Consider the following 14,564-nt stretch of genomic DNA (forward strand, 5'->3'; position numbering starts at 1 on the left):
AATGAATTGTTCATTATATTGTTTTCAACAAAACAAAGGTTGGATTAGCTTTTGTTAAAAGTTTAACTGGAGGGGCCTGCAGGTAGCATGGTGTTTGAGGTGCTGAACTCCCACATGGCCAACTATGGTTTGAGTCCCAGATCTAGTGACTTGCTTTCTCACTTTCTCTCAAATAATAATAATGATAAATTAATTTAATAAACAATTCTTCAAAAAAAGTTTTAACTGTTAAGGAATAGCTAATTTCCCAAATAGTCTGGTTAATCCAGGTTTACTTACTTTAAAATACTCTGGCATAATGAAACATAACTTTCAATACAAAAGCAGCACAAATAGACTGATACACAAATGTTCTTACTTAATGAGGCTATAGCACACAGCTCGTAGGGGTTCATGGTCTTTCTTCCTTATATTACTGTTGACCAAACTATCTAGTTCATCTCGAGCAAATCGAAGCTGAACTTCTGTTACACTGTAACTTGCTGATTCCCGGGCACAATCCTCAATGTTATGAGCTTCATCTAAAATGACAACCTGTTCCTTCAGATTTATATCCATCTATAAGGTAAAAGAATTTTTCTGTAAAACATTCAGCAAAATGGATTTAACAGCAACATGCAAGATATTTCACTCAAAAAAATTCACAATACAAGCCAATATTGCTAATCCATTTTAGATTTTAAATAAAACTTCTAAAGTGCTAAGTCTAACCAAATATCAGCTCTACATTATAATTTGCCATTTTTCACTCTCAAAATAGTTTGCAAATCTATCAAAAAAAAACTTTTTGTTAAGTGTGCCTGGGTCAAGATACCACTGGCTATACAGAAGAGTATAAAAATCCTACTCTGAAGTCATTTCCAACATAATTTTAAGAACGGTATAAATCGTTCAAAAGTAAAATAACACCACAAGATTCAAATGACTCTCCAAATACAATAACGTAGTAGATATGTTTTGTTGTATTCTTTCCTGCAATTCTACATTTTAAGAATTGTTCTTCCCCAACTCCCATGTGAGCCTGGTAGGACTACCGATCTGTCAGTCAAAGGTCATCACTACTCTCACAAAAGGGGTAAGGCTATAAGCCTTGGGCTTATAGCCCAAGGCTCTTCAGTTAAGTAAAGAGTTCCATCATTCTGTGAACACAGTGACTGGTTCAGATTAAAGAATGAATGCGGGATCTAAGCTAGGCCAATCAGAGTAATGGGGGCGGGGAGGGGGGGTTCAATATGAGATCATGTTCTTTTCTCTAGGTTAGCTAGCTGTTTAGAGTTATCTTTGTTCCCACAAGAGAAAGAGCCTGCCTGAGAATAAAGTCACCACAATGATGAGTTAAGTATTTTCTCTTAAGCTATTTTTTAAAAGAGAGATTTCTACTATAGAGTAAGTGTACTAACTGGAGAGGCAGAGACAGAGATAGAGAAATTGAGAAATCACACACACACACACACACACACCCCAGGGGGGATGGCCATGCTACAATCCCCTCTCCTCCATTCTCCTCTCAAGATTCTGCCAATGCACTCATACACACCCAGCATGAGTCTCAAGTCTTTGTGTCTTGAGACTCAAACTGCAGTTAGCCATGTGAGAGTCCAACACCTTAACCACTACACCACCTTGCTGGCCCCTTAAGTTTTTGAGGTTAGGACTTTTGTCACAACTGAGTATCTCTAAGAAACAGGCAAATATATGCAAATATAAAGTTCACCTCTCAAAAGCTCACAAAGCAGGGACTAGCAGTTAGCATAATGGCTATGTTGCCATATAGTCAACAGCGGTTTGAGTCCCAGACTCAGTGGTTTGAACTCAAGCCAGGCATGTGTGCATGAGTGCCCAAGATCCCAAGAGGAGAATGGAAGAGAAGGGATTGTGGGATGGCTATCACCCTTGGGGGTGATTTCTCGCTGTCTCTCTGTCTCTGTCCTTCTGGCAAGCACACGCGCCCTATAGCAAAAACCTCTCCAAAAAGTAAAAGTTTTAAAAAAGCTCATAAAGCATAATTCGCATATTACATATATTCTTCCAATATAAGTTCTTTAAAACACAATTTTCTTAGAGAAATGTTTTTAGATAATTATATGTTAGTATTTAGAAATGGAAAGAATAGTGGCTACAAATGGTCCTCAAATGGGAAAAACTTTGTCCCCAATCAGACATTTGGCAATGTTTGGAGACATTTGCCATAATCACAACTCTTAAGGTGCTACTGGCATTTAGCAGATAAAACCAGGGATGCTACTAAACAACCCAATGGCACGAGGCAGCCTACCACAACCATGAGTTATCCAATGCAAAGTGTTATTCCTGCCAAGGTTGAGAAATCCTACTAAAATCCCACTTCCGTCACTAAGACCTTAAAATGCTTATGATTTTGGAAATTAAAATGCCTAGGTCTTGGGTCAGCCAGCGGCACGGTGGTCAAGGCAGCAAGATCCCACTTGGGCAACTGTGTGGTTCTAGTCCCAGACTCAGCATCTTGGAAAACACCCTGGGTACATCTGCATACATGTCCAAAATCCTGAGAGGAGAATGGAGGAAAAAGGAGTGCTGAGTGGTCATCCCTCCTGGGGGGTATTTTCTTACTTTCTTTCCCTCTCTCTCCAGTGAATACATGTGCCCCATAACAAATTTAAAAATAAAATGACTAGGTCTAAAATTCATTTTTTAAAACATTATACCATATGTTTTCAGTACTCTAATATGTTTATATAAATTTATTTACATAAAGACAATGAAACATCTAAAAGCTTTATAGTCAACATTTATATCTCAAGTAGGAACAAAAGTTGTTATGATTTTTATATATATATTTACTCACACTTTCCCTTATTTGGGCATCTAGAAGATAGTTGTAGGGACAAAATATTATGTCCGCATCTTCTATTAGTTCTCGGGCTGTATAATATGGACAAGCCTTTAGTTTTTTCCCCAAATTAACAAGTTCTTCTATATCCCAGGCTTTGCACATTCCTTGGAGAGTCTGTAACGTGTGTTGATCACTGATTTTATGAACACCATGATAGAAATAGCAGGATTTCCCCTAAAAACAAATATACGTAGCAATATTGGAATATGCAGCAATACTGGAATAAAATGAATAAAACGAGTTTAACTCAAAATTTTAGGAATGTCACTGAAGCCACAAGGCTAAGATTTTCCAGAAAAGACATAGTAAGCCATTGCAATAATAACAATCATTTCAAAGAAACTAAAGTAGTTGATTAAGACTCAGACCTCTAGATCAGTAGAGCTTGGGATATTCCAAATTAATTTAAGAAAAATACTATTAAAACATCTGCTGTGGTACATTCTGATGAAAGTGATATTAGGCATTAAATATTTCTGGAAGGATATTAGAACAATAGTATCACTGGTTATTCTCAAAATGTGAAATAAGTGATGTGAGCATAGAAATGGGAGAAATTTTTCTCTATAGATCTTTTTGAGATTAGGACTTCTGTTACAACTGGGTATCTCTAAGAAACAGGCACATATATGTAAATATAAAGTTCACCTCTCAAAAGCTCACAATTTTGAGCCATAATGGTATTATTTATTCAAATAAAATTAAAAAGAAATTAAAGAAGGAAGGTTGGGATGACATGGGAGAAAAAATAAAGTATCACCACAAAAATTCAGAAAAGACCCCCCTCAAAAAACCACTATATTATCTTTAATGCCATCACACAAAGAATGTACTATTAACATTTTGATGCATTTTGTTTCATATTTCTTCTACACATATGTATCTAAGGATATATCTTTACAGTGTGACTAAATTTTAAAATAACAAGAACAATGCAAATTTTCCCCAGACACAGAGGATTATTAATCATCTAGCCACAATAAATAAACATTTTTTATAAAAATGGATTCACCTTTTTCTCCTCTGCTTATTTTATTAAAAATCATATCAAAAGGACCAACAGATGGTGTAGTGGTTACATTGCTGGACTCCCACATGGCCTAGTTTAAGGCCTGGGCCCAGCAGCTTGAAAATCACACCAGGAACGTGTGCGTGTGTGCCCAAGATCCCAAGAGGAGAATGTAGAAGAGATCACAGTGTGGCTATCTTCACTGGGGGGGTGATTTCTCACTTTCCCTGTCAGTGAGTCTGTATGTCTACCTGTCTGTATGTCTCTCTCTCTCTCCGTGTCTTACAGCAAAAACCTCTTTAAAAAAAAAAAATCTATCAAGAAAATCTCATGTCACTAGATACTTTTTCACTGCTGCTCATATAATGAGTCTTCAAAAAGTTCATGGAAATGCTTATTATGAACAAATTATATGGACTTCAAAAACTTTTTGCACCAAAATAAATTTATACTTCAACTCTGTTTTTCTTACAATCTTTTTCAAAGTTTCCTTCTAAGTGGACATTAAATTAACATGCCATAGCTGATGAGCCATTAGACTGTGACCAATTTCTGTTTTATAGGTAATGATGCAGTAAATATTCCTTTTTTAGAAATATGTTTTCTTTTATTCATGATAAAATGTGTCCACGCAAAAGAGAGCGAGCATGCCCCCCTCCAGTAATCAGTAATCCTGCAATCCTTCTACTGCCAATTCTCCATCGTGTCAGGATCCCAGGTGTGCATGTGGTGTAATGCCACCAGTCAGGATTCAAACCCATGTCAGATTCATGGGATCTGGTTTCCTCTGCTAACCACTGTTCTATGGAAACAGTCTTGCAGTAAACGTTATTATGCACATTTCTAAATATTTTCTTAATGTATATGGGATCAAAGACCATGAAGTATTTTTAATCTTCTTGTAAATATATTATCAAAATATCCTCCAGAAAGCATATGCCATTTTATATCACCTTTATTTCACATGACACTAGCATCAACTATTTTTTTTCTTTTTAATTTGCTATTGGTGCGTGTGCTTGCCAGAGAGAAAGAGAGGGAAAGTGAGAAGACAACCCTCGTCACAGGGGATGGCCACACTGCAATCTCTTCTCTATTCTCTCAAGAATTTTGGACACACAAGTACATACTCCTGGCTCCCAGCATGTTTATCTTATTTCTTTTTTAAGAATTATCTATTTATTTATTTAATTCCTTCGGGGTTTTTTTTTTTTTTTTTTTAATTTTGACCACAGAGAGCCAGAAAGGGAACAAGAAAGGAAGCCGCCAGGTCCAGGACTCGAACCATGGTCAGCCATGTGGGACTACAGCACCTTTAACCACCACAGCACTTGTAGGCCCCGTCCTGGCATATTTTTCAAAACTCAGGCTCTGTGACTCAAAACCATGCAGTTGGCTATGTGAGATCCAGCCACCTTAACCACTTTGCCACCTAGCTGGCCCAGTATTATCTTTTCTTTTCATCTTTGTCTATTTTAAAGATGAAAAACTAGGGGCCAGTAGGTGGCATGGAAGTTAAGGCACTGGATCCCACATGGCGTACTGTGGGGGTTGAGTCCCAGACTAGCAGCTTGAAAAATCACACCAGGCACATGTGCATGCATGGCCAAGATCCCAAGAGGAAAATGGAGAACACACCATGGTGGGGCCATCTCCCCTCCTGGGAGGTGATTTCTCACTTTCCCACTCTCTCTCTCTCTGTCTTTTGCAAGCAAAATGTCCTACAGTGAAAAAAAACCTAAACTTAAAAAAGGTAAAAAAACAGAATCTTCTTGATTTGTACGTTTCATAGTTTCTAATGAACATTCTAAGAAGTTTTAACAATAATTTTTATTTCTTCTCTTATGTTATTTACTAATGTCCTTCACTATTCTATTACTAGAAATAAAACATTGTACTATATGCATTAATAATGGAATAAGATGTATGATAAAGCCTAGTCTGAGCGTATAGAATTAGAAATACATACTTTTAGTAGTATAAACTGCTAGTAGAAAGAAGTATACAACTTGTCCAAAACTTTCCAAATTTAAAAGTTTCCTTTTATTCTGAATACATGTGTACTGTACTGATTAATAGACAAAAAAATGAAAATAACCAAATGTCTATCCATATGAGATACGTTAAATAAATGATGGCAAATTCAGACAAAAACTACACCTCTTAAAATGAGTTAATTGTCTGTGTGCTGATGTGTTAGGCTGAAATATGTAAAAATATGTGAAGTGACAAAAATAGATATTGAACAATATGTATAGAATGGTTAACTTTGTGGGGCCAGCAGGTGGTATAGTAGATAAGAGAGCTGGATTCCCACATGGTCAACAATGGTTCAAGTCCTGGACCTGGTGGCTTGCTTTCTCACTTTCCCTTTCCCTCTCCCTTTCTCTCTCTCTCTCTCTCGTCAAATAAAGAAAAAAAAAAATAACAATAATAAAACAAATGGAAATAAATAAATAAATAATTCTTAATAAAAAAATAATGGTTAACTTTGTGTAAGTTATTTTCTTATAGAATATATGCACATGTTACAAGAAATACATGTCTTAAATGTCCTGGTAGAATACACATAAAACTTTACAGTAGTTTCTTTGAAGGGGTAAGGAGATGGAAAGAATTAGAAAGACAGTTTATCTTTATTTTATGCACGCCTGTAACTTTAAATCTTCTAACTCAGTACATGTATTTTTACTTCCAAATGTCATTTGGAACTAACTGGTAGAATAATGAGCTTTTTTTTTTTTTTTTTTTTTTTAAGGGAGATTTTTGCTGTATGCTTGCCAGGGAGACAGAGAGAAAGAAATCACATCCCAGGAGACATGGCCACGCAACAATCCCTTCTCCTCCATTCTTCTTTAGGGACTTTGAGCATGCAAGCACACACATCTGGCATGAGTTTTAAGCCACTGGGTCTACCAACATTGGAGTCCACTGACGTAACCATTATGCCATCTGCTGATCCCCCCCATTTTAATTTTCATTTATTCTATTTACCAATTAAGAAAATCAGATCACACATGGTCAAACTACACTGCAAATCCTGGCCCTACTAGCTTGAAAAAACACACTACGCATGTATGCATGTAAGCTCAAAATCTTTTTTTTTTCTTTTTTTGGAGAGTTTTGTTTGTTTGTTTGTTTGTTTTTGCTATAGGGCGTGTGCACTCGCCAGACAGACAGAAAGAGACAGAGAGACAGAAAGCGAGAAATCACCCCCAGGGGGGATGGCCACGCCGCAATCCCTTCTCCTCCATTCTCCTCTTGGGATCTTGGGCACGCATGCACACATGCCCGGTGTGAGTTTAAGCCACCGGGTCCAGGACTTGAACTGCAGTCAACTATGTGGGAGTCCAGCGACACAGCCATTATGCTAACTGCTGGTCCCTGTAAGTTCAATATCTTGACAAGCTCAAAATCTAGAGAAATGGAGAAGGGATTGCAATATGACCACGCTCCATCAGGGGTGCTCTTTTCCTTTCCTTTCTCTTTCACTTTCGCTCTCTGGCAAGCACGTGCACCTCCTGGCAAACATAAATAAATAAATAAATTATTTTTCATTCCCAGTGTGTTACCCCTAGTAAGTTGAAAAAATATATATAATAATGTATATCATATATAGTATTTATATTTTTATATCTGGGAACTAGTCAAAAGAAAAATCTATTTTCAAAATACATACACATCATCATTACATACACCAATACCTAGAAATTGCTAGAAACAGAGTAAATCATAAAGGTTCATAACCTATAAAAGAATGTCAGCAAATCAGGGCTGGCTCATAGTCTAGTGGTTAAGGGAGCCACATGGCCAAGAAGGTTTCAAATCCTAGTTCTAGGGGCTTTAAAAATATGCCAGGTGAGCATGTGTATGTGCCCCAAATCCTGACTGGATGGAGAAATGGAGAAGTGATTGCAGTGTGATCATGCCACAGTGGAAAGCAAGGTATTCTTTCTATTTCTGTCTCTCTGGTGAGCTCACACACACACACACATACACCCTCTGTAATATAGAAAGAAAAAATGTGAGCAAATCAAAGAGCAAGATATTAACAACTGAAGACTAGTTCTCCTAACACTTTTTTATTTAACCACAGTAAGGAAAGAAATACAAATAAAAATTAGGAGGGAAAAAGGCTCACCTAACTATAGGTCATATTCTATATTATTTTCAATTACTTTGTCTAATCTGTACTATTCTTTTTTTTTTTAACTCTATATGGTATCAACTTCCCCATACCTTAATGCCATCTTCTGTTTTTGTTTCTAGTATAACCAAAACAGCAATAGACTAGGAGTTAGAAAACATGGATTCTAGGTCTTCCTTTCTTGCTAATTACTTACATGACAGGGCAAACTTTAGGTTCCATTTTCTTACATGCCTAAGCATCAAAAGAGCCATTCAAACAGAACCATTTTAGGATTGCTGCTGAATCACTGACTATATCACCTTTGAGGTTCCTTCCAGCACTAAAATTCTGTAATTCTACACTCCAGGACAGACGGAGATAAGCCAACTATCTTTCATACTAAGTTTGACATAGATGAGTTTAATAAGATGACATTTACCATTTCTTCTTCTTTTTTTTTTTTTTTTTGAAGAGGTTTTTGCTACAGGGCGCGTGCGCTCGCCAGAAAGACAGAGAGAGACAGAGACAGAAAGCGAGAAATCACCCCCCAGGGGGGATGGCCACACCGCAATCCCTTCTTCTCCATTCTCCTCTCTGGATCTTGGGCGCGCACTCACACACGTCCAGCATGAGTTTAAGCCACCAGGTCCAGGACTCGAGCCACAGTCAGCTACCTGGGAGTCCAGCGACATAGTCATTACGCTAACTGCTGGTCCTACATTTACCATTTCTTCATTCTAAGCATCTTCTGTATAATTCTGAAAGCTGTCATTAAGATGCCTTCAGAGTTTATGACTGTAAATTGCTAAGTCTCATTCTGACGGAAAAAAATATTCTTGGGACCAGCAGGTGGCGTGGTGGTTAAGGCGCTGGACACTCCCACACAGCCGACCAGGGTTCGAGTCCTGGACCTGGTGGCTTGCTTTCTCACTTCCTCTCTCTCTCACTCTCACCCTCTGTCTCTCTCTGGTCAAATTAAAAATCAATGAATGAATAAATAAATGATAAAATAGTTATTATTTAAAAAAAGAAAAAAGATATTCTAAAACTGTTAATTGTCATTTCTTGCTCTAGTTAAAATTATTTTTTAATTGAAACAAAATTTAACTTTTAACAAATAAGTGCACGCTAATATCATAGCAGTTAAGTAAAAGAAATTGAACAAAAAACACATGTGCCATTAGATCAAGCCAAAAAATCAGAAAGTTTACACTTTAAGGGCACTTAGAATGACAACTCTGTACAGGTTTGATATCAAAACCAGAAAAGCTCATCTATTTTACCAGTGTAACACAACCCTGAGGGGAGTCTGTCAATTGAAGCATTATCACACTTTAAACTCTTTTCATCCAACTGTTGGCTATCTATTTATCATTTCACTTTGGTAATTCAGCCCTAGTAAACATAGACACCAATGATGACTTTGTAATTAGCCCTCATTACAATACCAAATTACTTTGAGGGCTTGGAACTTAAAAAAAAAAAAAAAAAGAAGAAGAAGAATGTTTATGTATGCCTATGAGGTAAAGTATTCTGAGGCAGAATTTGGTCAAGTCAAACCGTAAGTGTATGTCTGTAATTATTTGTAATGTTATCATTAAAAAACAAAAAAACTTGCTTACATGAAGGTCAATAAAAAATTCTGAATATTGAAGTCTATTAAATTGCTTTTCATTTTCATAAGGTTCAAATTTAAGAGTTAGAGATCAATCCAAAAACATAATCAACATTGCAGGATTCTAGAAGATTACATAAGACTATTTGTTTTTAATATCTAATCTTGAACTTATTATTGCTTTTACCAATGTATTTTACTAATGAATACATTTTTTACAAGTACATAATAATTTTCCCAATAATAAGTAAAAAAGCGATAAAAATATAATGTTAATGCAAGCAAGTCTTCTTGTATAGACTATGGACAAAAATTAAATTACAAGCATTTGAGGAATTCAGCACATCAGTTAGCTTTTTACAGAAAGAAGTCTAATTAAGCATGTAATGAGTTTTACTATGAAGAACTTTTGCTTTATTATTTCTTTAGCATTTTGGCTTTTTAATTTTTCATCTCTGCTTAAAGAGAATTTTTTAAATATATAGACTGAAGTTTCACAATTCTTCAGTGAGTTAGAAAGAACTTATGTAGAAATACATATGACTGTAGAATTTCAACAATGATTTCAATTCAATAATTCTATGTTATCTTTCTGGCTCTGAACAAGTCACTCAAGTTTTTCCACTGGACTCCTTTACTTACTACTTATACTTTATAATCTCATAATGTTTGAATATTTTTAAAGCATCTTTTGAATATCCCTAAATAAAGTTTAAATAAATTGTTATCTAATAAAAGAGTTTATTATAAAATAAAAAGTATAGTGCAAAATCATTTATTTGTATTTTACGGTAGGAGGTGATATATCAATTAAATGAAACTGTAGGGGCTATAGTTTATAGTCTTTTATGTAGAAGAAAATCTGATAAAATACTAATGACAGAAAAAATAATTTTAAAAATATATTAAAATATCATTGATCACTTCATATACCATCAATTTATGGGTATAATTTCATACTCATAACTTCAATTTTAGAGTAAATGACTTAAAATATGAGAACACAGACTTAAACTAATACTGCCAAAGAAAATTAATAAAATCATACAAGTCTTTAAAAAGAAAGACGTCTCTATTTCCACATAGCCTATATTCAAATGATTCTAGTTTATTTTGGAAAATTTCAAAACCACTAATAACATTCTAAAGTTAACCATTTAATATAATTTTTAAATTAAAATTGTGTAACCAGAATCATAAGACAAGATAGTCATTTTATTTCTCAATTTTTTTTAAATTTCAAAATTTGCTCAGAGAACCTAAATAAACTATCTTCAAATTTTGTAGCTTTTAAATAATTAGGTCTAGTTAGACTAGATAATTTAACTACGTTATTTATTCTTATGGCATCATCCACACTTGATTACTTTTGATATAAGTATTTAAAAAAAGATAGTAAGAAGACATCTAATGACCATGGAAATTATTTAGAAGAAATAAATATTCCCCAACTTTAGGACTTAAACCATACTTTAAACTTGAATAAAGATTTTTCTCATGGTAAAATTATTTTCAAAAAATATCAACACAAATAATTTTATTTTCATAAGTTATATGATTATTACTAAAATGTTCATATGAAACATATACATAGTAATTAGTATCATTTCACCTTATTGTTTCTCTAAAACGATATACTTTTACTCACATCTTTTCCATCCAGCAATTCCATACACTTTTCATTTCTGTTGAAGTTACCGACTACTTCAGGATGGACACAAGTATGATCCCTGCTGGATAGAATAGTCATTGGGACCCCTGAGTATGCTGTCCTCCGGAGCTCTCTGGTAATCTGAGCAATCTGCTTGTGTGTGCGAGTCCCAAAATATATTTTGGGTATCTTAGATTTCCCCCCAGGATCCTTCTTACTGGTACTTGAAGACTCTTGACTGTTTCGTTGTTTAGTGGAACAACAGCACAGAGAACAGTGACCAGGCGACTGTAACAAAACAAAGAAAACTATTGGACTAACATAAAAAATGTTATCAAACCTCTTATGGAATAAGAACCTATAGGTGATAAATTATAAGTTAAATAAAAAGAAATTTCAAAATATTTTAAATATATAAACTTGCCATTAAAGAAAAAATGACAAATTCCATTTAAAATTGGTTCTTCTCATTTGGAAACTGATAAATGACATTTCTGTATTTCTATTCTTTCTAACATATCCTGCTAACTCTCCAATTCCAAATGTTTTAAGTATATTTTAATCCTCTTCTTTCATAAATGATAAGAACGATAAGACAAAGTAGAGGGCAATTTTAATTTTTGGTTAGGCTTCATGTGAACTTGTGATATTATAATTTAGAGCTATAAAACTAGTTTCATTCACAGTTTAACTCAAATATCCTATAAGATATATCAACGTTTTAAAATAAGCATTCAAATATAGTTTATAAAAGAATAGAAATATCAAGGTGAATCTAAAATAGCACTAAAAAATGAGTAAAGAACAGAAATTTCTTCTCCTGTCAAGGTATGAAAATAAATGCAAAATGTTAATATTTAATAATGAAGGCAGGTTGCTTGTGTGGAACAAGTATATTTGAAATTAAATTTCCTATCACGGAATGCAAAATCATCAGTAAACTTATCCAGGATAGCTTTTTCTGGACAATTTCACTCATAATTCAGTTTCATAACTGAAATAGTTTTATAAATATCTCCTTAAACACACCATATGAAACATCAGAAATATAGTCTAATATTTTTAAATTCCTATTTTCTAAATTCTTGAAAACAAACAAAGAAAATGTAATGCTATGTATTAGAACTCACAGGTTCTTAATAACTACTGTAAGCCACAATTACCACACCAAATGAAATAGAATACAGCTTAAGAGAACTATTATGACATGATTTACTTTAGAGAAGAAGTAGTTGGTGGGGGAAAATGGTAAATAGCTCAGTAATAAAAAAAAACTGTACTCAAAGAGTTTTAATTTAATAGAACAAACACCCTACTTGACTGAAGTTATTTTTTTTTCTATTTTTAAATTGTAATCAGTAAGATTAGCCTTCATAAACAACGGCTAAGTCATAGCATGTTACACCACAATACTGCGGATCAAGCTGTCTTTTAGCCTCGACTCAGTGGAAAAGCAAGTTCAAATTACTCCCAGTCTCGTTCAACCTTGTCCGCCATTAAATATTACAATACATGATAGAATGGATGTAAATGTGACCCTTCTGGAGCTGTCACTCACTGGGATAAAAGGTTCACTGATGTGCCAAGTAAACAGTCAGTCAAAGCAGATAAGGTTACAACCATGCTGGAATTGTTACATTCCCCTCTCAGGTTGCCAGTAACAGCAGATTTCATTACAGAGTGCTGCCACATTAAATAGCCAGTTCCAAATATCCTGCCTTCTATATTGAATAATTACTTATTCACTGAAAGGATAAAAAGAAGAGTTATGAATGGGGCTCTTGTCAACACTGAGGCAGGAAACAGCTGACATGTGGGTTATGTTACATATGTTGCAATATCCAAGAATTTATGGGCACACAGAAAATGGAATGCAAATTGTATATTTCTACCAGAATTCTTTTTTGGCCTTTGCAAGAATCACATTAAATAATTAACATACTAAAAAATTAAGGTAGTGCTAGATAGTAGAATTAGTTTACTTTTTCATACCTTCAATCTTTTCACTCAACTATATACTATTTGTCTTCCTTATGATTCAGTTAATTCACTTGAATATTAGAAAGCTAGGACCCAATACATCATTATGTACTACATGAATACATTCTATCCAACATAAAAGTAATCAAATAATGTGGTCTTTTCTCAGGGCTTGGAAAACCTATTTTTTTTTTTTTCTTTTTAGGTTTTTGCCACAGGGCACATGCACTCATGGGAAAAAGAAACAGAGAGAGGGAAAGTGAAAAATCACTCCCCCAGGGGACAACCCTTTGTCCTTCATTCTAATCTTGGGATTTTGGGCATGCACACATATGCACCTGGCATGATTTTCAAGTCATCAGGGCCAGGACTCAAACTATGGTCAGTCAGAAGAAAATCCAGCACCTTAACTATCCATCATGCCACCTGCTGGCCCAGAAAACCTACTTTTTTTTTTTTTTTGGAGAGGTTTTCGCTATAGGGCGCGTGCGCTCGCCAGACAGACAGAGATATAGAGACAGAAAGCGAGAAATCACCCCCCAGGGGGGATGGTCACGCTGCAATCCCTTCTCCTCCATTCTCCTCTTGGGATCTTGGGCACGCACGCACACGCGCACGGCGTGAGTTTTAAGCCACCGGGTCCAGGACGTGAACTGCGGTCGACTACGTGGGAGTCCAGCGACATAGCCATTATGCTAACTGCTGGTTCCCAGAAAACCTACTTTTTGATATAACACTTTTCAATACCAATTCTACTTAAGGCATTACTACATACTCCTTTTAATTCTACCTTACCTAACCAAAAATTTCAAACAATACAGAAATATACAAAATACATCAACCACTTATCACAACAGTTTATAACTTATGTCTTCATAGATATATAAATGTATCTTTTACATTTTTTTTTAAATAAAAAGGGATGATATTCATCAGGGAATTATAAACCACAGGTCATTTTATTAAACATGTTTCTGTTTGTTTTTAAAGTTTAAAGTTACCTGATGTAATTATATCGTCTATGAATTCAAGGTAGACATCTCAAGAAGATGGCTTTCAATGGGTAGTTAGGCAAGTAGGGTATAGGTGGAAATTAAGATGAAAAGCTGATTATTTTTCTTTTACATTATTAAAGAGAAATTATTTCAGAATAAAACTTCTATCCAAGTTCCCATTAGTATCAACACAATCATATTTAAAGAAATGTGGCAGTAGAACAGAGGTTTCAAAAAGACAATTATTGTTCTTCCTTTTGGCCAGAACCACCATCTTCCAGTAATTAACCAAAATGATGAACACAAAGGGAAA

General features: G+C 34.9%; 1 protein-coding gene across 1 annotated transcript in view; it reads right to left on the minus strand.

Annotated features, from left to right (window-relative positions):
- BRIP1 (BRCA1 interacting DNA helicase 1) overlaps positions 1-14,564 on the minus strand; it is a 172,412-nt gene that overhangs the window by 108,875 nt on the left and 48,973 nt on the right. Inside the window, exons 7-9 of the mRNA XM_027767776.1 lie at positions 11,274-11,564; positions 2,825-3,046; positions 359-558 (exon numbers count right to left, since the gene is read on the minus strand). Of these exons, the coding sequence (XP_027623577.1) occupies positions 359-558; positions 2,825-3,046; positions 11,274-11,564 (713 nt within the window). The remainder of the gene's footprint in view (positions 1-358; positions 559-2,824; positions 3,047-11,273; positions 11,565-14,564) is intronic.

The sequence above is a fragment of the Tupaia chinensis genome, unplaced genomic scaffold (assembly GCF_000334495.1).
Source record: "Tupaia chinensis unplaced genomic scaffold, TupChi_1.0 Scaffold144642_1, whole genome shotgun sequence".
In the NCBI taxonomy this organism is placed as follows: Eukaryota; Metazoa; Chordata; class Mammalia; order Scandentia; family Tupaiidae; genus Tupaia; species Tupaia belangeri.